At 38.6% G+C, this 27,334-nt stretch overlaps 1 protein-coding gene across 1 annotated transcript in view; it reads left to right on the forward strand.

Moving 5' to 3' along the window:
- DPH6 (diphthamine biosynthesis 6) overlaps nucleotides 1-27,334 on the forward strand; it is a 317,073-nt gene that overhangs the window by 239,973 nt on the left and 49,766 nt on the right. The window contains exon 14 of the mRNA XM_060759864.2: nucleotides 12,141-12,540. Coding sequence (XP_060615847.2) covers nucleotides 12,141-12,540 — 400 coding nt within the window. The remainder of the gene's footprint in view (nucleotides 1-12,140; nucleotides 12,541-27,334) is intronic.

Raw genomic sequence — 27,334 nt, forward strand, 5'->3', positions numbered from 1 at the left:
ATAAGGAGGGGGCTGATCTAATGTCTGTAGGAAGGGTGTTCCACAGCCGGGGGACCACTACTGAGAAGGCCCTGTCTCTCGTCCCCCGCGTGCTTCTACTTGAGAATGTGGTGGGGAGGGGGTTACCATAACTTTGGATGAGTTAGCTTAGAATAATAGAATCATAGATTTGGAAGAGACCTTGTGGACCATCCAGTCCAACCCCCTGCCAAGAAGCAGGAAAGTTGCATTCAAAGTACCTGTGACAGATGGCCATCCAATAACTATTTGTGAAGATTTCTTCTATGATTTAATTTGTCAGCTTTTAGTATACACTAAAATGTTTAAGCTTGAAAAATAAGGACCTGTCATTTTATCTGGCAGGAATTACATTATAGACGTCTTAGATGAGGTCAAACTAGAGCAAGTCTTTAGCTAAAAATAGGTTTATCCTTAGTCCCAGCAAGAGTAGGTCTATTAGATTAATATAATTGACCTAAGTTTTAACTTGCAAAATGTAAATTTACTTGATGGGTGTATTCTGGGTGGGATTCATATTTTTATCTATAATGAGCTGTCTCTACTGAAGGAAGCCAGGTCATGCAAGAGAACATATTTCATTGGAATAAATCCACCCCATCTACATTGTATTCAGTGCAAAACAATAGTCTTGATAAATTGTGTAAAATATTCCTGAAAATGTGAAAACGATATTGAATACAGTGATAGAAATCAATAAAGCTAAATCAATTTTAGACCTCTAGACTTACTAACAAGAATAATGAAGCCTACATCTATGAATTTATAGAGATAGAATTATTAGCACACCACTCTTATAATTGAAATGCACAAAATCCATTAGTTGCTGGATTTGTTTCTTTTTGGCAGTGGTATTTATTAGTGGCATTAAACAACAAAAATACATGAGATAAAATCATAGTAGAACAAATAATCCGTTTTAGAAGTCAGATGTTACTTGATTGTAGAATGCCTCAGAATTATTGTTTTTCTAAAAACTGTCAATTTTATTTATATCGGACGGAGTTATTCTATTTGTAATACCACCATTTGAACTCTTTTCTGGAGCTTGATATGCTAAAAATAATCTGCTCCATAGATTTACTTTTAGTGTTATACAGTGATTTGCAGTGTGCAATTATATAGATGATAAATACCATAAAGAAATTAATATAAATGATGATAACTTTTTTTGGAAAAAAAATAGTTACGTTGATCATATCCAGCTTGCACTCCTCTCTTTAGAACATACATTTCTACTTGTATGTGCCATAGGATGTTGGGGTCTCCTTCCCATGGCTTCTTCTTGCATTGCCACTTTGACATTAGAAGCTCAGATCTATGGAAAATGTCTGCTCTGTTGCTTTGGTCTGGTTAGTAAAAAGGGAGAAACTGATGTGGAAAGAACACCAGTGTTATCTTCTCCTACAAGGTCTATGACAGTGGTTCTCAACCTCTGGGTCCCCAGATGCTTTCAACTCTCAGAAATCCTAACATTTGGTAACTGGGATTTCTGGGAGTTGTAGGCCAAAACACATGGGGATCCACAAATTGAGAACCACTGGTCCAGAGTTTCTCAGGTTAACCTGATTTTGTACTGCCACTTCCTACACCATTGCATTAGGAAAGAGAGAGACCCAAGTGAATGAGAAATGGCCATAATTTCTTGTAGCAATTTTTTCATGTGCAACTATCATCAGTGTCTACATTTTCATGTCCAGAATTAAACTAGCATTTATAGTGCTGTCCATTTTTAAAATAAAAAAACCTCTCCAGTTCATGCAGTAAGATGCTATGTATAAATGTCCTTCCACTTGGAGGTACCTCTCATAGAAAGCATGTGTGAACTCAAGTGCTGGTTATGACCTTTAAAGTCCTGTATGGCACAGGTCCAAGCTATTTGGCAAGTTGTTTCTCCCGGTGCAAAATTACCCAGACCTAAGATCCTCAGGAGAGGGCTTTCTTTTGGTCCCACTACCATCAAAAGGAAGGTTGATGGGAACGGAAAGGTTGGTGGGAAGTCAAGAAAGGGCCTTCTCAGTAGTTTCATGTATTTTAAAAGGCTTGTAATGGTTTTAATATTAGTTTTTCATAGTTCCTTGATGAATTCTATTTTAATATTTATGTGTTTTAGGTTTTAAGTTGTGCACTATATTGTTTTTAGTATTATTCACCACTTAGAGTCTCTTTTAAAAGAGAAAAGGTGGCATCACCACCATCATCATTACAACCATTTTAGATGTTTCAGTCCTGAGACTTTCCTCATCAGCTTAAAAGCTAGGATTACAATTGTTGCCTCTTCTTTGATTGCTAATTTACTATTTCCTTTATCAAATTAATCATTTGGCTGGTTAGCTTTCTACTTCTGCTGTTCAAAGAAATGGAGATTCCTTATCACTCAGCCGCTTCGAAATTAAAGAAAATGAATACTGAACTCTAGATCTACAAAGAATTGATGGGATCAAGCAGGATAAAGATAATGTTACCTTAAGGAGTTGTAGTTTTTGAAAATCTTCTGTGGCAGTTTTGATTATGATAGTAGCAAGATTAATGAGCCTATAAATTATACATTTGGAGTTTCCTTACACTGCCTGAAGAACAGAGCGCACCGGTTTGAACTTCAGAACAAAGTATCCTCCCAACAATGGGGCTGGCATTTATCAAGTGCAGATTCCACAAGGAAAACTGCAGAGAAAAAGGTAGAAAAGAGAACTGAGCTTATTTCTAGGTCCTTCCATGGGCCATGTAAATCTCTTGGGTGTTTCAGTGGATGAATATGCTTGATAGTCATAGCTGCACAACTTGTTTCATGTGTAGCAAGAAACAATACACTAACCAATTTCTGAACATTATCTGAACTATACAAAATAGCCATACCTGCACCATTTAAAAACTCTTCTCAAGTTCAGTAGTCTTTAATAGCAGGTTTATTTTTTTCTTACTATAAATGTTTAAATTCAAATTTCTGTCTCAAAGTCGAAGTGTGGATTTTTTGAGCAATAATTGGAATTTTCAGGTTTCACTGATTTTGCTGATAACATCAGTGTGGGTTACCTTTGGGTAAAGGACTTCATCAAAATCTCTAGAGTTGTGGGACTATATATTTTAATTATCTAGCATTTTACAAATGAAATATACTTTACAACCCAAATAGTTTTAATTTGGAGTGCTTTATTAATTTTGTAGCAGATTTTCTATCATCAGATTAATTTGATATACTAATTTTCAATTTCTAAAGAAGAAATATTGATTGCAATGTAGTAAGAATTTTCTGAAATCCCTGAGAGCAAGTGTTACCTGAAAGTATTTTAACTTATTTTTGAAAATAACCAGATTTGTTTCCTCAAGTAATACACAAGAAATGCCCTAGCTAAGTGTTATAAACTAAGGCTGTTTGTTGGAATGGGGCTGTTGTATATCTGTCATGGTTTTTTCAAGTGGTACAATTTGGATTTTTTTTTTCATGCAAGTAATTGAAGAGATTATCTAACGTCTGCTGTGGAATTTCAGAGGATAGATGAGGCTACCATTATGTGCCGTGGAACAAGGACTTGAACAGCCATATAGCTGGAATGCTGGAGGAAGGACGCAGGAGATAATGGTTGGCTAAAAGCAGGGTTTGTCATGGGAATAGCCTTCCTGTGTTGATTGTACAATTGAAAGAAAGAAACAAATTAAAAGAAGAACTACAGCTAGATTTTCACTGCACTTTACACAAGTGTTACTTGAACGTATATAGACAGAAAGGCAAAGTAATTGAAAAATAAACCTGGAAACTATGGAGACCTTTTTTCAGTGTCTAGCTCCTTGTTCTTTAAACTGTAAGAGTTCATACTTTCTAAATTGATACAGATAGGTTGTGTCTTGTTCAAGTGAAGAATGTAAACGGATGGCACAGTGCTGATCAAGAGTAATTTTATTGATTGTAAGGCAGCAGGAGAATAAAGACTCTAGCCTACAGTGACCAATTCTATTCAGTTATGATTAGGAAAAGAAAGAGTCAGGAATCAGTTGATGGCAGTACTAGTGATAGCTCAAAAATATGCTGTGGTACAAGTTATGATCATATACAGTGAAATAATCTCACTTTCACATGTTCCCTATGATAGAATGGTCTCTGTGTGGAAACATAAAGGCTGAGTCGTTACCATTTATGATTTCTATAAGTTTACAATTAGAGTTTGTCAACCAAGATTTTGCCCTCATAGTGCTATTAGAGTAAAACACAGCAGGGCCAATATACATAGAGTTGGCAAAGGCAGATGCGTGATGAAAGTAAAGCTCCTTTCTTTCCTCCAAAAAACATTCGTTACCTGCAATTCCAGAATCCAGAATACTCCAAAACTGTCCACATGAGTGACTGAAATAGGTGACACCTTTGCTTTTTGTTGGGTCAGTGTACACCAACTTTGTTTCATACACAAAAGTACTGAAATTATTGTGCAGAAAATTGCCTTAGTGCTATATGTATAAAGTGAATATGAAGATATCTCATTACGTATGTATATGCAAATAAAGATATTCCAAGATCCAAACATTCAAAACACTTTTGGTTCAAAGCATTTTGGATAAGGGACATTCCAATAGTGATTCTCAGTATTTGGCCCTTCAGATGTTTTGGGTATCACTTCCCAGAATCTCCAGCTAGCATGCTGAATATTCAGATATTCTGTTTGTTGAAATCTAAAACATCTGGAGGAATCAAGGCTAAGGACCATTATGTTAGAACCCGATTTCTATTCATACATTCAGAAACATTACATAATCTATACATTTTTTTTCCAAGGCATCTTTCTTGTACAAGCTCAACACACACGGGACCTTTTTCACATTATACAGTGACAGGACTATGATTCTACATGGACTGCCATGGTAACATACTGTGAAAGCCTGGGATTTTGTAGTCTGATAAGGCTCTTTGGCTGGGAGTTCTAATTTCCCATCCCCAAACTACAAATCCAAAGATGTCATGGGATGGAACCATGGCAATTAAAAGGGCATGATCATGCTGTAATTGTGCAATGTGAAAGGCCAGTGCTGAACCACATATAGAAGTGAGTAGCCTAGACAACTGATTCAGACTTACCCTTTCCCCTTCGTATGTTGATTCTCCGTGGTTCATGAACTGTTGGATGAGGCTGCTATTGGTCACATGAAAGCACTAATTCAAAGAGTTATGCATTAGCAATGTCAGATCCATTCTTAATTTTAGAATGATACATTTGGGTTATTAGCATTTTTTTCTTTCTTTGTCCAAATCTACTCAATAGCACTCATTAGCTTGTAGGAGATATTGCATCACTGTTCTGCCCCCACGCTATCTTAACTACTTGGAAGATGAACTGGCTGCACAGGGAACAGATCGGAGACTATATAGTTGAATCAAACAAGAATTTATAGACTTTCTCTCCTCCTGGGTCTCACTACAAAGTCTTTATGAGGAGGTGTAAAGTTTTTGTGAGATAGACACAGTTAGAATCATAGAATCATAGAATCAAAGAGTTGGAAGAGACCTCATGGGCCATCCAGTCCAACCCCCTGCCAAGAAGCAGGAATATTGCATTCAAATCACCCCCGACAAATGGCCATCCAGCCTCTGCTTAAAAGCTTCCAAAGAAGGAGCCTCCACCACACTCCGGGGCAGAGAGTTCCACTGCTGAACGGCTCTCACAGTCAGGAAGTTCTTCCTAATGTTCAGATGGAATCTCCACTCTTGTAGTTTGAAGCCATTGTTCCGCGTCCTAGTCTCCAAGGAAGCAGAGAACAAGCTTGCTCCCTCCTCCCTGTGGCTTCCTCTCACATATTTATACATGGCTATCATATCTCCTCTCAGCCTTCTCTTCTTCAGGCTAAACATGCCCAGTTCCCTAAGCCGCTCCTCATAGGGCTTGTTCTCCAGACCCTTGATCATTTTAGTCGCCCTCCTCTGGACACATTCCAGCTTGTCAATATCTCTCTTGAATTGTGGTGCCCAGACTGAACTGAGGGTCTTGAATCTTTATTTCTTCTTATTGTCTCTTTGTTGTATGGTGTTCAATTGGCTCTAAAATGGTCTCAATATTTAACCCTGACTGGACTTGAATATAGTTTTGACTGGATGAAGTTTTTTTTCCCGACCTTATGGCCTTCCTCTCTCTTCACATTCCAGTCACGAAAAAGGCTGACTCTTCCAAGAACCAAAAGTGACTTGCCTAGGCCATGTCCCTGAGGGGTTTCTTAAAGGGGCAGGGTGATGGAGGCTTGAAATGAGGCTATCTAGACTGACCCCCCAGAAACGGTACATAAAATATTAATCCCTCTAACTAAAAAGGGCTTAACTAGGGGTAAATGGTGAGGGTCTTCATGGGACATGACAATCACAAATCTCCAATGGAAAGATCTTTGATGCTGGGTATCATATGTACCGAGGAGTGCCTTTAATGTTTGTGTTCTATATGCAGCTGGGATTATTGTATAGCTTTTGGCAGGCTCGGTTTTCAGTGGTCTGGGGAATGACAGTATCTGTTCACTGCAGACCTGAGCATGAATTGTGCCAGGAAGGGAACAAAGCTAATGTGAGATATGGAACAAACTGGACATGGTGTTCATCAATACATTATATATGTCCTATCCCACACACAGCATAAAGCAATTTAAAAATAATACATGTGATGTTGGTTTCTCAGTCTGGATCTCAAACTAAATAAAACAGCATTATACTGAATGGAACATGGGTGCTCTGATGTCAGTTCTGCAAGGAATGAGAAGGAAATATTTCACAACTATCATAACTGGTGATCCTGGGAAACCTGGAGCCTCATGCTCCCATGCAGTTTTAACACAGAGTTGTTAAATGAATAAAAAGTGTAATACATGGTGAATGAAAAGTGTAACGCATAGAAGAATTCAACTTTTTTTAAAGGGCAAGCATCATAGAGATGTATAAAATTAGCTATGGCATGAAGAACATAGTTAGCTAGAAGGTTTTCTCCCCCACCCATCCCATTAGACTATTGGGTTATCACATGACATTAAACAGTAAAAAATTATCTAAAATATAAAAAGGAGGCACTCCCTCACACTATACATGCTTAAACTATGGAATTCAAGTCTTTAATATGTTGTAATGGTTCCTAGTAGTGATTGACCTCATCACATTGAGGGCCTTGATTCGGGGTACAGTGGGGTGATCCGCAGGGCAGTGGAGCAAATTGTGGGCAGCAGGGTGAATCTGTCACCTGGCACCTCACATTGCCTGCACCACTTGCTTGCCTATCATATGCCATAAAGCTACATGATGTCCCCATAATTCTCTACCTGAATACGGGTTGTCTCCCATATTCAGGTTTCCCCCACCTACCATACTTCCTCAATGCAGCTCTGTGCTGGCTGCGTCGAGGAAGTGTCGTAAGACGGGGAATTTATCTAATGTGATGAGTTCCTTAAACACATTTTTTCAGAGATCCTTAGACACATTTTTCAAAGCAATACATTTGCTTCATCCTCATTGAACGTCCAGAACATGATCAAGTGCATGCTGTACAGTTCTGTACTATCTGCCTTGTTCTGCACAGCCTTTTATCCTTCAATCCAGGTTTTGGACTGAGCATGTATTTAACCAACTCTCAAATAATATTGGCTTTTTAAATTTTAAAAAATATTTTGAACTGTTTTAAAGCAATGTTCTTAATTGTTGCTCATTGCCTTGATCTAATTGGTAATAAATATTTTTACAGTCTGACCAGTATATTACTTTACAGCCGGCTGTTTGTATCCATGGATTCTGTGTCCACAGATTGCACGATCTATCTCTTGAAAGTATCCCCCACAAATAAAATCCAAAAACCAAACATGGCTTTTGCCATTTCATAAGAGGAACTCTATTTTATTCTGCCACTATGACCTGAACATCCACAGATTTGAAAACTAAACTCCAGTGGATACCAAAGCCCTACTGTATATCATGTCCACAATCACAGAGAGTATTGTTCCATGGGTTTGGGAGGGGGGGGTATCAGAAGAGGAGTGTTTCTTTTCACTCCTATTTTGAGCTTCCCATAGGCAATTGTCTAACCATTGTTTTGAGTGTGGGTGTGGGTGTGTGTCAGAAGCGACTTGAGAATTGGTGGTGTGCAAGGACATTGCCCAGGGGACACCTGGATGATAGATGTTTTACCATTCTATGGGAGGCTTCTCTCATTTCCCCACATGAGAAACTAGAGCTTGACAGACAGGAGCTTACCCTGCTCCCCCGATTTGAACCACCAACCTTTTGTCCTGCTTGCACAAGTGCTTAACCCATTGTGCCACCGAGGGCTCCTGCTAACCATGGTTAGAATAAAGTTTTGGACTATATGGGCCTTTGATTTGCTCCAACATGGCTGTTTTTATCTTCCAGGAAATAGTTGAATCTTTCAAAGGGAACAAAATTGATTAAAGATACTCCTAAAGAAAAGTACAGCCTAAATTCAGTCTGATCTGTAAAAATCCCCATGTTTGTAAGCCTGGATGAACACAGGAATCCATATAGGCCATACTGGGAATCATTATCTCAAAATTAACTGGAATCAGGAATCATTTTTACAACATAGTATAAGGTCAAGAAACCAGAATGGAATAAGGCTGCAGAGCTGCAGTCTCTCCGTAATTTATTCAGCATCATAGCAGATACACTGACCACAACGTTTTTAATTCTAAAGGATACACACGAAAGATTTTGACCATACAGCATTGTCCTTTCAAGACAATGTCATGCCAGTAACATAAGTAGCGTTCACTTAGTTTTTCTTCAGTAATGCGATTGTAAACAATGGTTTGAATCCCACACCGTGTTGTAACCACATTGTTCAGTTAATGAAATAATCTCTTACTAGTGATGGTTGGAAATAACTTCTTTTTTATGTTCTATAAAGCCAACCTATCTGTTTTTAAAAAATGAGTTGGAGGCCATTTGAGTAAGAGTTTCTGCTATGTTGAGGGGGGGGGGGGGGGAATCCCTGGAAGCTCCATCACACAAACTCATACTTTAAAGGTTGAGGCCTCTGTAAAATGTGAGCTTGCATGAATATGTGGGTGCATAGCGCACAATCTTTCACTTGGAATGATGATCATTTGTTGAGTTTGAAATTGTACTTTTGCCTTGGCCTAATTCTTCTGTATTTCTTGCCGTATTCTAAATGGCAGTTGAAGGCAAGCAGAAATACAAAGTAATTGATTTAACAACCTAAGACAAGTACAAGAAAGTAGGAAAGTTTTGTCTCAATGCTTGACTTGACCTGAGACAGCTTTTTTAGACTTATTTTCTAAACAGTACCTCAGCACCTTGGGCCAACCAAGTGGCCTTTAAGCCTGAATGAGCATGACTTTTTTTCTCCACTGTAAACCTCCAGTATTCATCTTTTCAAACTGTTTTGCAGTACTAGAAACAGAATTATATTGACAAGGTTAGAATTCATCTCCTGGAGGGAGACTACTGTGCAACTGCTAAGTGCTAATATAACATTTATGTGTTGGTACCTTAATAACAGTCCCAGTTTACCTAATGAAAGTACTGAAAGCAAACAGTACTCAGCAAGATTTTATTATGACTGAAGTGACTGCAATTTGAGGCAAATTATCCCTATTTTTGTTCCCATATCAAACACAGACTTGCTAAAGAAATTGCTACTAGTTTTTGGTGTGGAATTAGACTTCACTACCGTTAATCTAGATGTAAGTGCATTTTTCATGTAAACAACTCATGAGGGTCAAGCAGCAGAGACTTTTCTGTGAAAGAAAAATGCTTGTCAATAACTTTGTGAGTGAATTTTGAAATAAAGTGCCGGTACCCTATCATTATTCCTTCCTCTCCAAGTCGAGAGAGAGTGGATGAAAATTGAGCATGTGAATTGAAAGCAGAGCGAATGTTATGCCCTTATCGACCTCAGGTAAAATTACTGTTTTAACTTGTAATTATTTTTCCATTCAGAGGTCAGACAATGTACAGTATTTACTATTCTGAACTGCAATGTAAGCAAATTGGTACATAAAAAGTTGTTACCAGTTCACATGCAGGCAAAGGCAGCCTCAGTCATAAATACTACCATTGCTTGGCTTTTTGGCCTTTATCGAAAAAGAAAGAAAAAAGTAGGGAGGAAAACATTGTTGATGTAGAAGAATGTTTGATGTGTTTGAACAAAAGCTTAATTATTCATGAACATATAGGAGAATTTTGTTTTCTACTTAAGAATTCCCAGTACACTGTTTGGATTTTAAAATTTCGAATGATTTCTTCACACTGTTCAGCCCAAAATACTGGAAGGGTTTAGTGGGCATTGACTTTGAGTCTTGGAGTTGTAGTTCACCTACATCCAGAGAGCACTGTGGACTCACACAATGATAGATCTGGACCATACTTGGCATGAATACTTAATATGACCAAATGCGAACACTGGTGGTGTTTGGGGAATATAAACCTTGACATTTGGGAGTTGTAGTTACTGAGATTTATAGTTAACCTACAATCAAAGAGCATTTTGCACACCACCAACAATAGAATTGGGCCAGACTTCCCACACAGAACCCCCATGACCAACAGAAAATACTTAAGGCCATCCAGTCCAACTCCCTTCACCAGGGTAAGAAAACGTCATCAAAGCCCTCCTGGCAAAGAGCCATCGAGCCATAGATATAGATAGATATATATGATCCACACACACATATATTATGTATATGACAGATATAGTATCATAGATTTGAAAGGGACCCCTAAAGAAGAACAATGATTTGTTGCATGTTCCAGAGCAGGCAAATCAGACAATCTCAACATCAACACTGACAAAGAAACAGCAAGACATACTGTTTACCCACAAGCATAAAGAAATTACATATAGTGTATTACAAACCAACACTTTCTCATTGGATAGCTTTGACTATTGAACTGTGTTATGAACTGGCTCACCGCCCGCCCCCGCCAGTGATCTGTGCCCAATCAACAAGGGCCATGGCAGAGTCTACTTCCTTCCTTAAGGGCATCCCTCTGGAGTCTATCTGCAAAACAGCTATGTGGTCCAATCCATTGACTTGTCTCTCATTACAGATTGGACACTAGAACCAGGAAAGATAAAGCCTTTGGTCGGTCTGTTCTCTCCTCTTGCTCTCCTTGATACTTGGTCTTGTTCATGTATATGTTTTTTCCCATGCATGCCTTGTGTCATGTATCGCATTCGATGCAGCCATCTAGTTGGCCATATTACTGGTGTTCCCAAAAGCTGTCAATATACTTTCAGATGTCATGTATTCCTCTTGAATACAAATGCCACAGGGCCCGCCTTACCCTTGCAGGGCTGTATCTCTCACTGTTGATGTTCTGTAACAGTTTTTATTATGAGTGGCCAATGTTTTTATAATTAACATTGCGAAACCATGCTCTTTGTTGATGTCTTGTGACTTTTCGGTACTTTGTCCAATCCATGGGCACCACATTTCGGTATATAATGTCGGTACTTGCACTTGTGCCTGTACTATATGTGATTGTGCTTCTGTTCACGCTTGAACTTGCAACCCTTTGGGCCTGGGGTTAGTTTCTCCCCATGGTTATTATTGGACGAATTGTCCATATTGTCGATGGTTTTTTCAATAAATCATGTTTTGGTCCTTCAAAAAGAGTCGGTTTGTCTTTCCCGCCTCCAGCACCTTAGCTTGCTAGTCTCCTCGTGTGTGCATTCACAGAGATCACGAAGAAAAATGGTAGGTTACATACCTGTGACCATCTTTCTTCGAATGGTGCTCTGTGAATTCACACAAACCCGTCCAGCCTCCCCTCTTACAAACTTCCTCCTTTCTCGCTTCCTTGCAGCGTAGGAACTGCAGAGCGTATGCATGGGGTGCTTTTTATGCCCTGCCGGGGGACTGGGTGGGGTTACCACCAAAACTTGGAAGTTTTAAACTTGGGAAGTTTCCATTGGGGCCTGCGTAGGCACAGACACTCCACATGTGTGAATTCATAGAGCACCACTCGAAGAAAGATGGTCACAAGTATGTAACCTACCATTTTGAAGTGTTGTGAAGCCCTGTCTCATCATGTGAAGTGCCCCCTCTCTCTCTCTGTCTCTGTCTCTCTCTCTCTCTCTCTTTTGCAAAATCTAGAACTTTCTAAAATTCAAAGTGGTATTTTTAATTTCTAGGCTGAAGATGAAGACACGAACGATACAGCAACATGTGGAGAGGTAGCTGTGGCTGTGGTACCATTCCTTCCTAGAGCTGCATCCATTGAATGGCATGTCATTGCGGTTGTCGGTGAGCAGCAGCAGAGGGAAAAGATTGTGCTGATGAGGTCATTGGAAAGCTGCCAAATTGAATGTGAAGCTGTGCAGTCCCGTCCAACTTGCGCTACAGCTGTTGCCATATCCTTGAGTCTGACTACACCATCACCTTCTACAATCAATTTAGACAGAGTCCTATATGACATGGTGGAAATGTTTAAGCAAGCTATTGAGAAGCTGTCAGGAGATTGCGACACAACCCCTCTGGGCTTTAGAACTTTCTACCAGAAGAATATCATTGAAATGGAAACACTGAGAGTAGGTAAGTTGCTAGCTTGTCTTCATATATTTAGATGTTATAAACATGTCATAACTCGCTGGATGTAATACAAAATACAAACATTTTCATATGCATCATGATTATAGAGACTACCAGGACTTTTCCTTTGAAGTTGTGTAGAGCTTGGAGTGTTGGGCTCTTTAGAGACCAGCGTTTGAATCTGTGCTCAGCCATCCTTTGTAACTGTGGACAAGTTGAACTCTCTCAATCTCAAAGAAGAGCAAATGCAAAACCTCTTTGAACAAATCTCACCAAGAAAATCCCACGACAGAGTTGCCTTTGGGTAACCATGCCCCAGAAATGATGTGAAGGCAAACAATAACAAAAGCTTTTTGTTTGTGGCTTACATGCAAAACAAAGTGTAGTGCTAATGCTTAGCTAGACATTCAACTTGAAATGAACACTTAAAGCCATTGATATTATAGTGTTTTATTTCTCAAGATGTTCAGGCATTTCATATTTATCATATTCATCAGTGGAGCCCTGGTGGCACAGCGAGTTAAACTGCTGAGCAGCTTAACTTGCTGATTGAAAGGTTGGCGGTTCGAATCCGGGGAACGGGATGAGCCCCCGCTGTTAGCCCCAGCTTCTGTCAACCTAGCAGTTTGAAAACATTCAAATGTGAGTAGATCAATAGGTACCACTCCAGGAGGAAGGTAATGGTACTCCATGCAATCATGCTGGCCACATGATCTTGGAGGTGTCTACGGACAACACTGGCTCTTCAGCTTAGAAATGGAGATGAGCACCACCGCCCAGAGTTGGACACGACTAGACTTGATGTCAAACGGAAACCTTTTATTCATCAATAGATGCACTGGCATTGGGATAAAATACAGTATGATTTCAATTTTATGTTTCATGGCTCTCAATTCTTGATAATTCCTTAAAGCAGTGGTTCTCAACCTGTGGTTCCCCAGGTGTTTTGACCTACAACTCTCGGAAACCCCAGCCAGTTTACCAGCTGTTAGGATTTCTGGGAGTTGAAAACCAAAACATCTGGGGACCTACAGGTTGAGAACAACTGCCTTAGAGACTATGAACTGGGCAATATTACAGAATTTATGTACAGCATTATATTCAACTTATTCCTTAACATGTGTAGTTTTCAGATATAATTCAGGGACCATAATGCCAGTTCATTCCCTCTCTCAAGTCTTTGGTTGAGTAGACAAAGGAATCAATAGTATTGTCAGACAGTGAGAAGACTTATTAAATATTATTTTCTATGGGTGCTAGACTTACACTTAATGGTATCAAGATCAATGCCTGAAAAATGAAGTTTTCAAGAAATTAGAAAAAATCACTTTGAAGTACATAGAAGGTAGAGCCTAAGTGCACTGTTTTAGAAAATCATGTAGGGGTGAGAAACACTAGCCTTACGTGTGGAACCTTTCCCCCCTGGCAACTGTTTCTGTGGCAAAAATACCTTTGATTTTGCTTAGGAACATAGGACACATAGCATGTCTCTTATTTCTCAGAAGTATAATGTTAATAGTGGGCTGTCATGATGGTAAGTCTTCTGAGAAACAAGATGTCAGACCCAGGAGCAAGGAGGCACTGTGTCTGATATGTTACGGAGCCATGTAACTGTCCCAACCTCAGAAAGTTGCTCATGTGTGGAATAGAGGATCTTTTTGAGGATCTTTTGCGGAGCCATGTAGCTGTCCCAACCTCAAAAAGTTATTCACCTGTAGAACAGAGGATCTTTTTGAAAATCTGTTTGAGGAAAGAAAAAACTCTTCCATGAATAATTGGCTTCTGAAAGTATAGTCTCTTAAGATCGCCAGAGGCTCAGAACATAATGAACATCCATTATCATATAACAGAAAAAAATATGTGCTCTTTGTGGGCAAGAGGTGAAGGACCTGTGGCAATGAATATTTAGAATAAAGTAGCCATTATCGTCATAATGCAGTCATTCATAAAATATTAGCCAGACAGATGAAACTTGCTAACTTCTATATAAACATGCGAATGAATTTTTCTGCTTCTGCTAGAAGACTCCTGCTGTGGTCCGGCATGCATCCACAATAAGCTTGAATTCACTGCTGTGTATTGAATTGTATTGTTCCTATCTGGTAGGGCTGCTAAATAGCTGCAGGTCTCATTTTCTTCTCATGAAAAGTCAATGGTGTTTTGTGATTGTCATCTGTGTGGGTAGGAATCAGGCCTGCCTTGGTGACTCACACATGCGCAAACATTTTAAAAAAGAAGATATTTGCAAAACTCAACTGATCCATATTAATTAGCTGACATAAATGTTAGCCCTCAAAGATTGTACTGCCCTATTTTTTTAAACCTAACCTGCAGCACTATTCAGAGGAAATTCAAGTTGACATTGCTTAATAGATTTAAAATATAAAAATAGAAGGCTTTAAAAGTGTGGCATAGAATAAGCACAGCTAATGCATAAAGCAAGGAATGAACATATAGCCTAACAGAACATTATTTGTTGTACAGTGCTTTGTTTTAAGAACTAATAGAATATGCTTCTAGCTTAGAAATTGGCTGCTTTCCCCCTTACGCCTTCTTCTCTGAGTCTCAGATGCTTCAAGAAAAGTCTAGCAATTCTCATAATAAGAAATTGACTTACTATTTGGTTATGATAATTTTTATTTCAAAATCAAATACCAAGATTATACATGTGGACTCCTCGGTGCAAGAATTCTTAGGTAATCAGTAGGTCGGTTTTCAAGATTTGTGTATTAGCCCCTGTTCTGATTCTCATAAGTATGCCCACTATTTCTAGGTAATTTACAGTAGCTCAACAACATTTCCAATTTTAACAACAAAGACCCATTTATGTCCTTCTAGATCAGAAAACTGAAAACAAGAAATCTTTGGCATGGTGAAACAGGAGTAGATTTGTGAATGAGGAATGGGTGCATAAGTTAGTCCAATATTGTGAACTGGTGTGGAGGATCTTTTACCAGATTTTACTGGTTTGCCAGTTATAATAATTTCTGAGGCATTCTATTCCTGGATGTCCATGTTCTGGTAACCACCCACATGGATTACTGTAACATGTTGGATGTAACTAAAGCACAGAGCAGGGTGGCTCGGACATGAGGAATGGGGTTCTCCCCCAAGTTCTCTCCCTGCCCCTTCCTCCCCTTCCTCTTCTCTTTCGGAGGCAGAAAGTGAAGGAAAGATGTGAAATGTTTGGTTCCCAAAAATGTTGGCCTTAATTAGGATGAGATGGTGGATGAGAGAGGAAAAATGTTGTCCATGAAACCCCGTATTGCCCACTCCTGATATACAATCCTAGAACCCTAGAGCTGGAAGAGACCCCCAAGGGCCATCCAGTCCAACCCCCCAACATACAAGAAGGCACAATCAAAGCATTCCTGATAGATGGCCTCTGTGGAAAAACCTCCAGAGAAGGAGACTCCACCACACTCCCAGGTAGCCTATGCCACTCCTCAACAGCTCTTACTCTCACAAAGTTCTTTCCAATCTTTTCAGTCAAATCTCTTTCCCTGCCACTTGAATCCATTGCTCCCTTGTGCCTTGGTCTCTAGAGCAGCAGAAAGTCACTTTCCCCCCTCCCCCTCCCCCTCCTCAATGGGACACCCTTTGAAATCTTGAAACATGGTTCTCATGTTCCCGCTACCTTCTCTTTTCTCAGATATACATCCTCCAGGAGGAAATGAGAAAGAAAAAAGAGGAGGGAGGGAGGCAGGCAGGCAGGGAGGAAGAGAAGGATGGATGGAAGGAAGGGTGGAAGAGAGTGGAGGGAGGGAGGGAGGGAGAGAGGAAGTAAGGAAGGGAGGGAGGGAGGTAGAGAGGGAGGAAGGAGAAAGGGAGGGAGGACAATACGGTAGAAGACAGAGAGGAAGGGAGAAAGAGGGAGGTAAGGAAGGAAGGAAAGAGAAGGAAGGAAAGGATGGTGAGAGAAAGGAGGTACTGAGAAAAGAGTCCAGAGGGCCGCATCTGGCTTCCAGGTCTGGGTTTGCCCATACCTGGTATAGGAGAATTTATATTCCATCTTTATAAAACAATTTGCAGTAGTGCCCAACCACCAGTGAAATGGACACTGCTATGAGAAACTATTTCAGTGTCTATCCTTTCAACAATCTTGATAATAAAAACACTTATTTCATTCTAATTTAGGCTGTAAAATAAAAAAGAGACAGAAACAAGAATAGATTTGTATTGTCGAAGGCTTTCATGGCTGGAATCACTAGGTTCTTGTGGGTTTTTTCGGGCTATAGAGCCATGTTCTAGAGGCATTTCTCCGGACGTTTCGCCTGCATCTATGGCAAGCATCCTCAGAGGTGTGAGGTCTGTTGGAACTAGGAAAAATGGGTTTATATATCTGTGGAATGGCTGGGGTGGGGCAAGGAGCTCTTCCCTGCTGCAGTTAGGTGTGAATGTTTAGCTGATCACCTTCATTAGCATTTGAAGGCCTGCCTGAGCCTGGGAAAATCTGTTGCTGGGAGGTGTTAATCTGTGCCTGGTTTTTTCCTCTCTGTTGTTTAGCTGTTATAATTTTAGAGTTTTTTAATACTGGTAGCCAGATTTTGTTCCATTTTCATGGTCTCTTCCTTTCTGTTGAAATTGTCCACATGCTTGTGGATTTCAATGGCTTCTCTGTGTAGTCTGACATGGTGGTTGTTGGTGTGGTCCAGCATTTCTGTGTTATCAAATAATATGCTGTGTCCAGGCTGGTTCATCAGGTGCTCTGCTATGGCTGACTTCTCTGGTTGAAGTAGTCTGCAGTGCCTTTCATGTTCCTTGATGCGTGTCTGGGCGCTGCGTTTGGTGGTCCCTATGTAGACTTGTCCACAGCTGCATGGTATACGGTAGACTCCTGCAGCTAAACAACAGAGAGGAAAAAACCAGGCACAGATTAACACCTCCCAGCAACAGATTTTCCCAGGCTCAGGCAGGCCTTCAAATGCTAATGAAGGTGATCAGCTAAACATTCACACCTAACTGCAGCAGGGAAGAGCTCCTTGCCCCACCCCAGCCATTCCACAGATATATAAACCCATTTTTCCTAGTTCCAACAGAACTCACACCTCTGAGGATGCTTGCCATAGATGCAGGCGAAACGTCAGGAGAAATGCCTCTAGAACATGGCTCTATAGCCCGAAAAAACCCACAAGAACCTAAGAATAGATTTGTGTGTCAAAAGATTTGCATATAAACTCCAGTTCTCATTTTGAAAAACACATCCTGAATATTATAGGCAGCTTGATCTGCTGGTCTGTCCCTGCCTCCCTGAACCACTGTTTTGCACCTCACTCTGAGAGACTAAGAAAAAAGAAAGTATGTCATTTAGGTCTTAAGTCACCACTCCTGGTATGTCCTAGTCAGAATTATTCAGAGTTACTGTGACCCCATCTTTCCAAGGGTCTCTGCTGGAATCCAGGACAAATACCATCAACAAGAAAATCTGATCAGAGTTTTAGTAGCTATTTTCACAGAACATGAAACAATTGAGACGATTCTCTGAACCAAACAGAAAACACACAGAACCTTTTTTTTGGACCTTAAATAAAAAATAAATAAAATAATAAGCTTTCAATAAATCTGGGGCTGGCATGTAGCAGTGTTACAGTGATATTTAGCATGTTGTGATGGCTGTCTTGAAGCAATAGATCCGAAAAAACAAGGTACAATTGATTAGACTGTTAGCATTTTCCCCTCAACTTTGAAAATATAAAAATAGATCTCATCTCTTCTTATCCTTTGAGCTGTCTCTACCCCTGCCGTTCATTTCCTTCAAGGCCAGGGTTGAAAAGGGAGGTGCTTTTCTTAAGTAGAACTTGAAGTTATTGGAGGGTGGGAAAGAGGAAACTCTCCTGCAAATCTCAAATGAGCTGTTAATTAAAAGCATGTATTTCTCCCCCTTTTGTCAGAAATAATTTTCGATGTTCATTTAGCCAAGGCTGAGTAAATTAGAGCAGCCCGTTGCAGCTGACAAAGTAAGACGAGAACTGAGAATATGTGCTCTCCATGTGTTGTAACAGATTACGGGGGAAGTATTATAGCCAATGTTATTGATGTCAGAAGAAGCTAAAGGTTTGTGATGCAAATGTGAGAAAGATAGCTTTCTGTCAGCCTAAGATGAAATGTAAAGTTTTATTGAACCAAGTGCGGTCCTGATGGTGAACTTCTCTGTGGCAATCCCTCATAACATATGAGAGCATTATAGGCACCGTGCTGAGACCACAGGATGTGTTGGAAGCAGGGGGATTAGATTAAGCTGACATATATACTTAGTAGGATGCTGTTACGCCTTTAGAAGGCTTTAGCATAAATTCTGACCATTTCTTTCCATATTCTCATTTGCATAGCACATTAATATAAATAAGTCAAGATGATTTGCCTGTGCCATCCAGGCAACTAGGTTATTCCTCAGCATGTGCGCATTCTCTCTGTTAGGACTTTGCAAGCCTTGTTCCTACCAACTATGCAAAAACGTATCTGAATATTTAACAGGGATTGAAATAAATCTCTCGTGTTACATAATCCTTTTTAAAAAAAGAATAGGAGGAGATACAACAAGGCAACATGATAAAACACCTATCTGATCATTTATTTGGTTTGCATTCTTGAACCAAATATTCATCTTCAGGGTCATTTGTGTTTTAAAAGAAATAACTATAGAAGGTGATCTAAATCAAATTAAACTGCAATGATACAAGCTTATGTCTACCTATAGACAAGCAGTTTACATGATAAAAAGTTGTCCAGAATCCAGGTTTGGGGAATCTCTGGAAGAATTCCACAGTTGAAAGGAAAGTAGACACTCTTTTCATGTCATTGCTCTCTTGCATGAATACATCATGAATCCTAGTGAATTTATAGCAATCATGATAAGCCATGAGGAACATTTAGACACCATTTCAGATCCTATAAAGTTGGTTCAGGAACCTAACCTACTTTCAAAACCTGGGTTTTCAGATTCCCAGGGAAGCCATTCTGTCATTCTACTGTTGCCATGATCCCATTTGCTGAAGATGTAAGATAGCCTTCTCAGGCCCCATCTACACTGCCAAATAATGTAATTTTTAATTTTATATGACTGCCCCACCCATATAAAACCCATTTGCTTCTCTCATATTGTGGAACTCATCTGCATAGAAAGTGAGGCAGCTGGGTGAAAACACATAAAACATGGATGTTTGTTAAAATCTTAGCTCCTTTTTGGTTTCTTTTGCTATGCAAAGGCATTTGAAACTATTCTAATGTTTTCAGCTTGTTTGAACCTGTTCATTTTTTTTTTCCTATTTTTAAATTTATGGTATTGTTTTACCGCCTTGAGTTTCCTTCGAGGAGAGAGGGCAGGTAATAAATAAATTATTATTATTATTATTATTATTATTATTATTTATCTTGTGATATGGAGTGGGATATTTAAATAAAAGGAAGTAAGGAAACCTAGGCAGACAAGAATTGTGAATGCTAACGTTAAACATTGTAGTGTAATGAAATGAAAGATAAAATTTTTAATTGGTTTTAGTGAGTAAAACAATATCTTAACCTTTTTCAATTATACCAATGGACATATAGCTGCATGGGTGATGGTGATTTTTTTTTTCTCACATGCTCTTGCAATTTAAAATAAATGAAAGCGACAGGGATGTTTATGCTAGAGATAAAGAAATAGAAATTTCATTTTAATTTGTTTGTCTCCCTGTTTAAGGAAAATAAAAATGTACCCAATATAATAACTGAAGCATTGAACATTTGCTGCAGTTACTAAGTGAATGAAAAAATATTTGCAAAAGAAGAAAAGGATAAGTTTAAGACACCTGTAAGAAATCCGAGAGCAGTGTTTTTATTCATGTTGTAGTAACATTTTTGAAACAATACACATTGGTCTGATTTGGCTTTATATAAAATTTTGAAAAGTTCTTTGTTTTGATTTTCACTCTGGCTTCTGATTGAGGAATTCTAAGAGCTCTGGTCCAGAAAGATAACTTTTGAAAGCTATGGATTTGTGTCCAAACAGATTCTTAGAAGCTTCATCACCTTTTCAGAAATTGCCTAGTGGTTATATGACAGTTCACATTTTTTAGAAATATTTATTTATTTATTATTTGAACTTATATGCCGCCACTCCCCTGGGGCTCGGAGCGGCTTACAAGAACAGGCTAAAATTGAACACAATTTAAAAACAATTTTAAACAATTTTAAAACTTGAATGATGGTAATCTCATTAAAATGTTGCTTCCCATGCTATATTTGTCCTTTAAGGATTGTAAGGCATGTGTCTATTAAAAATATAGTACTGAAACTAATAAATTCATCACTTAAGACAACATAGGTTTAGGATGTGCAATAAGTCCTATGTTTTGTTTTTATAACTCTCTGGAAATAATTCATTTGCTTCCTTGATACATGGGTTACTGTTAAATATAGAAATATTTAATCAAGGGTCAATCTACACAGTACCTAAAAGATGATATTTTCCATGTTAAGAAGGGGGTGGCTACATGAGTTAGCGCTAAATGCAGGCTGATTCGCTGCAACAGCTGAAAATCATAGGATAAAAAATCATTTTATCCCAATGCATGCCAAAATGTGCATATTTGCATCACTGTATATCTCTGCACTCACTAAAAACACGTGATTTCCCTCCCTTCTCCCTGTGGAGACTACTCCAGCACACATCCGTTTTTTAAAAGCCCGAAACAGCTGATCAGCTGATTGGGCTGTTGAACGGACACACAGCTGATTTAAAGGAAGTACGAATGGAGAGCAAATAGAACTCTTTGAAACTTTTTTATTTTAAGCTGTATTATGTTAAACAGAGTTTGAATGAACAATTAGGGGAAAGGAGAAATTTGGCAGAATTTTTTTTTAGTTCACTCAGTTATGTACTGAATCTGATATGCGCACATGTAAATCTGCTTATATTTATATTCAGATATTCGCATGTGCATATATACAGTTCAGTGCATAACAGAGTGATTAAAAAAAGCTTCTGCCAGATGTCCCCCATCTACCTTGCATCTTTTCCCGATAGAGAGGAAGCCTGTGAGGGAGGTGGGGGAAGAAATCCCGGGACCTACAGGTTGGTTTGGGGACATGTTCTCAGGTCAGGGTTTCTTTGACCTCCCTTTAAAACTGACATTTTCATGCTGCGTGGAAGTACCCTGAATCCCTGCCATAGAGGTAGACACATGCACCCATCCCCTTAGTATACTTGGATTCCCAATGGAGCTGTTCTTTCTTTCTTTTTTCTATAGTACCCTTCATTATTTACACAAGTTTGTATTCCAGTTGTATAGCCGATGGAATAAGAGAGAGATCCAATCGCTTCAGGGCAAAATAAAGTCTCCAAAGCAATCAGTCATGTTAGGAACCGAGAATGGACCTGGTTGTCTCAGAAGTGACAGCTTTGAAGAGTCTTAAAAACAAAAACCTTAGGAAAAAAACTGTAGTTTAAATAAATACTTTGATCGTAGGTCCTTGATTTATGCCATTTATCCCTGCTGCATTAACATTTAATTGATGAAAGCTATTTATGAATTCTTGCTAGTTATTGCCACCCCATGTGATGTTCTTATTGTTAGTACAACTTTAAAATAATGCTCCCAAATTCTTCTTGAAATAACATTTATGACAAAAGATGATCTTTAAAAAATGGAACCAAAAAGCAATGTTTAGGGAAAAACCTTTCCTATGCAGCCAGCTGTTACCTTTTTAGGAAGAGCATGTCTGCTAACTCTAGAATCATAGAGTTGGAAGAGACCTCGTGGGCCATCCAGTCCAACCCCTGCTAAGAAGCAGGAAAATCGCAGTCAAAGCACCAAAACAATTTTGGATTTTGTGTTGGACAATGGGGAGCTAATATTTGAGAATGTCCAATCTGTAGTTCTGGTTCTAGAACAGTTTCATTATTTTGGTCTCTCAATGAATTCTGAATTTGCAAAATATATTGCAGTAATGTTTCTGATATCAAGCATTGCACGTTACTAAAATAATTGGAAGTTTCTTCATTTATGTAGATAGGATAGAGAAAATTATAGAATGCTATATAAAGTGGATATTTGCTGCTCATATGATACCAAAGCTATGAAATCTTAAATGTGTCTTATATGGAAATTACAATATTCCCCATATTAGACTATCCTTAAGTGTGGTGAATTCAATGAATTTTGGTAAATGTCTTCCCACATGAAACTTATGAAATTCATTTCCCATGTAAGAAGCATACACAATTTTCTTTTGTTTATTCAAAGGAAACCAATTTAGATTTAATAGAAAGGAATTTATGAGGCATTTATGAAATCAAATCTAATGCTGGCATTAGTTGGGTGAAAGTCTCCAAACTTTGTAAGCCTTGGCTTCAAAGGGTTTAAGAACCATATGTTGGTTACATTTTCCACGGCTATAAGCAACATCTGTCTGAAAATAGCAAACCTAGAAGATTCTCTAGCGAGGAGCATCAGCCTTCTCCAGTCTTGTTGACCTACAACTCCCATCACTTCTCATCAGGCCTATCAATGTTTGGGGATTATGTTGGAAATTACCACTTTAAGGAATGTTGATCTTCAATGTTGGAGGTAAACAAGGATAAATAGGGTTCAAAATCCTTCTCATATTCAAAGCATGCTAGATACCCTTGTGGATATCACCATCCCTCAGCCCCACTCAATTCACATGGTTGCTTTGATATTAGAAGTGGAAAACTATGTATGCCACCCTGAGCTGCTTGAAGGGAAGCTTGGAGTGCCGCTAATGATACTATGATCAACCTCAGAGCTCCTGGTTTTTGGACATCAATTGTTCTTCTTTTTCCACAATAATAAAGTAGCACTCTTTTTACAAGTTCTTAAATGCAGAACTTTATAGGTATGTATGTGCTTTCTGCTTTGAAGTTCCACAGACAGATACCACTAAAGTTTTTCCACTGTGTTTTTAATGTGGGTGGTAGGAGATTTTATTTTATTGAAGCACCTTTTGAAAGGCATACTCTGACTCAGAGGATTTATGGAAACTGCTGTGCTTACCATTCGTGTAAAGTAGAGCAATTTGTGCTGCCTCCTACCACCCATTTAACATTTTCTTTTTCCCTTTCACATGCCTTTTAAAAATGCAGCCATTATATGGGGTTAAAAAAGTGTAATCGGGAGGAAAAAAAACATTTTTGCCACTTGCTCTGTAACTTTTCAACTCTGAAGATAGTTTTATCTTTAGAAAAGTTCAGGAGATCTGCAAGGTCTACCTTTTGAGGTCTGGTGTTTTATATTAGCACAGGAGTGCATCTCCTCATCTCATATTTGTTAACTATGTTTATAGAACAATTCCATAACAGATCGAACTTGCTTTTGATGCATACAAAGCACAACAGTCTCCGATGTATATATTAAGTTTTTTCCTAACTTAGAAAAAAGCAGTTTTGAGTTCTCTACAAACTATGGCCCCTTCTGCACTGTCATATAATCCAGATTATCAAAGCAAATAATCCACATTTTCGGCTTTGAACTGGTTATCTGAGTTTATACTGTCATAATCCAGTTGAAAGCAGATAATCTAGATTTTCTATAGCAGTTTAGAAGAGGCTTAACTCTCCCCCCTCCCGCCCAAAAGAAACCCAGATTAACCACCAATATGGTAAACTGAACAATACTGTCCAAAGGAATGATATATACTAGTAGGACAAATGAGGTTTTTCTCATAGATCTGTGAGAGCCACTTTCTAGTGATGTAGACCCACATGTCTCTCAGTGAGACAGATTGTCTATATATCTTTTTCACCCAGTAGGAAGTAAAAATGCTAATCCAGATGGGATCCATGTAACCAATCAGTCATGCGGTTTAAATTTAGACCAGGATAATTGGGTACTATGTCGTCATCCATGAACCAATGTGGCCGTGCAATTACTGGATTTCAGTCACATCATCTCTAGTCATTTTAGACAATTCTATGAATGGTAACTGCTGAAATTGAAGTCTGACATTTTATAGGAAGTTCACGTCCTCTTTATCTTTAACACTGACATTGATACCTAGGCCCTTTCTACACTGCCACATAAAATCCAGATTATCTACTTTGAACTGGATTATATGGTAGTGTATACTCATATAATCCAGTTCAAAGTTGACAATGTGAATTATCTACTTTGATAATCTGGATTATATGGCAGTTTAGAAGAAGCCTTGGTGATTTCCCAGTGACATAGTGCTCCCACCTGTATATCAGGGGTGAGAATCATTAAGTATTCAAAGTGATGTTGAACTGAACTTCCAGTTGCCCAAAACAGCACAGCTCAATGGTGAAGAATGATGAAAGTTGCTCTCTAGCAACATGTCCTTCCACATCATTCTTTGAAGTTATTGTTACGGCATACAAATGAAAACGATGGGCCAGTAGAAATCTCTCAAAGCCGCACATGATTAAATTTAACAATGTTTACATATGTCTGTCCTGTTTGTTGTTTTTCAGTATCAGTGGCAATGTTATACAATGATTCCTAGTAAATGATTATACTGTATATTGATCATATCACAAGTTAGCAAATAACTAGTGTAGTTCCTTGCTAGTTCAATGGTTTGTTTTCTAAAATATGAGGTTTGTTTTTTGTTTTGTTTTGTTTTTTCAAATAAACTGCACCTTTGTGTAATGTTTAGAAAACCAAAGTATCTGTGGCTTGGTCCCTATGCTGCTCGGTGGAATTCTAGAACAATCCAACTGGAAAACAGCTTAACCAGGATGCACAAGACCTTGTTCCATCTGATTTCACTTTGCTTTGCTATTGCCTGGAGTAAAATCTTACGATGTTCAGAAGCTTGCAGTGTGTTGTTAAAATACTTAAATGAAGAGTTCAGGTAGCACAGATGCCAAGACTGCAGTGCCATGCACAATTACCTGGGAGCAGTCACCATTTAATGTAGTTAGACTCGCTTCTAAGCAAAGATGCATAGAATGGTGATAAAACAATATTAACTAAGAGTATGGAGTGCTTAAACTAGTGAATTTTCTGAGACAGAAATTCACTAGTTTAGGTACTTCATACTAAACCTAACCTAACTCCCCCATCCCCACCATTTTCAAAATAAGTATAATATTAGGTTTCCTTGGGTATGATGTTATAGATGTAATATTGGATTATTTTGTTGTGAAATTTATTGTATAAATGTTATATACATGTATATTTTTAATACAGTAAAATGCATTCTCTCCCAACATTGTGCCTCTGAGACTGAGCAAGTCAAGGTTGCCCAGATGAAATGTGTGGCATGTCTGTGATTCTGAAGGAAAGTCCTGCTCTCCTTCTGATTGACTGATTGATTTAATTTAATTTATATGCCACCTTTTTCAAAAGGTGGCTTCCAAAAATATTGATTAATTAATAATTTCAGAAAAGTTCTAGTTATCATTTTTTAAAAACAATGCTAAAGCAATTCATAATAAAAGGAGATACAGCCAATGAAGTAACTAAAACAATACAAAGCATCAAAAGTATTCATTAAAATGTTGGTGATGATGTGTGCCTTCAAGTCATTTGTGGCCCAAGGCTACTCCTAGCATGGTATTTATTTGGCATGATTTTTTCAGAGCGGGTTTGCCTTTTCCTTCCTCTGAAGTCGAGATAATCTTGTCCAAGATCACTCTGGGAGTTTCCATGGCTGAGTAGAGAGTTGGACTCAGGTCTCCAACAATCAGAATTCAGTTCTCAAACCACACCCACTCTATTTAAAATGAGAGATAACCAATGCCTTTAATGATTATGACAATTGTCAAGAAAGTGTGCTTGGAATACAAATGAGTCTTCATTTGATGGCAAAAACATCAACTTGATCTCAAGGGAGAGAGACACTGAGCCAACATCAACTCAGCAATGTGAGGAATCTGTTCCAGGACCATTCCTATAATATTATTTTCACATATGATCTGGAACCTTATTTTTCTTACCTGAAATGAATGATGTCTTGAGCTTCCAGTTGATGGATGCCATAAAATCAAACTAGAAGATTTACAGATGTTTAGAGAAGTGTTCTCTTTAGTCCTCAAGTGTGATTCTGTGGTCAGCTTCCAACAGAAACTCTAGAAGTTGACCATAGGATCATTCACAAACACTTCTCTAGGATTCACTAAGTCCTGCAGTGCAATTCTATGGTATTCAAAGCTCTTCATGTATCACAAAAACTGTATTCAACAAGTCAGTGTTTGAATAAGAAGAGAAACCAGTCTGATGGAGCAAATTGTGAACACAATAAGAAAAAAATGAAGGAAATTTGGGGGAAGCCTGCAAGTAAAAATCTGCTCTAGTGCATTATCACACAAAAACTGAAAAAGTAGGCAAAGATTATACATCGCATTTGAAATCCTGTGTCTGCCTCCTGCGGAATTCTGGGGTTTGTAGTTTATTGAGGCCCAGGAACTCTCTGGCCAAGCATTTTAAAGGCTCCTCCCCTAAAGTACAAGCCCCAGAATTCTGCAGGAGGCAGCCACAGGATTTCGGATGGGATGCATACTCTTTGCCTACTCCTTAAGCTCTGGTGTGGTGTGATACTAGCAATTTAAAACATAAAACATTTATGTTGACTACTTAGCCTAAAAGGAAATTGTTAATACTATCTATCTGTATAAAATGTTGGGATCTTAAAGATTAACTATAACTATTTCAATGAATGAGTGGAATGTTGCCACCTACTACATACCATGTCACCTACCCCATACCAGAATTCCAGGTATGGGGTAGGTGGCATGGTTGTTTATAGTTTATGGTTTATAGTTTTCTTTATTGTTTTACTGAATGTATCCCACCTTCAGACCTGTTAATATAGGACAACTTAGAAATATTTT

Source organism: Anolis sagrei, chromosome 1 (assembly GCF_037176765.1).
Source record: "Anolis sagrei isolate rAnoSag1 chromosome 1, rAnoSag1.mat, whole genome shotgun sequence".
Taxonomy (NCBI): Eukaryota; Metazoa; Chordata; class Lepidosauria; order Squamata; family Dactyloidae; genus Anolis; species Anolis sagrei.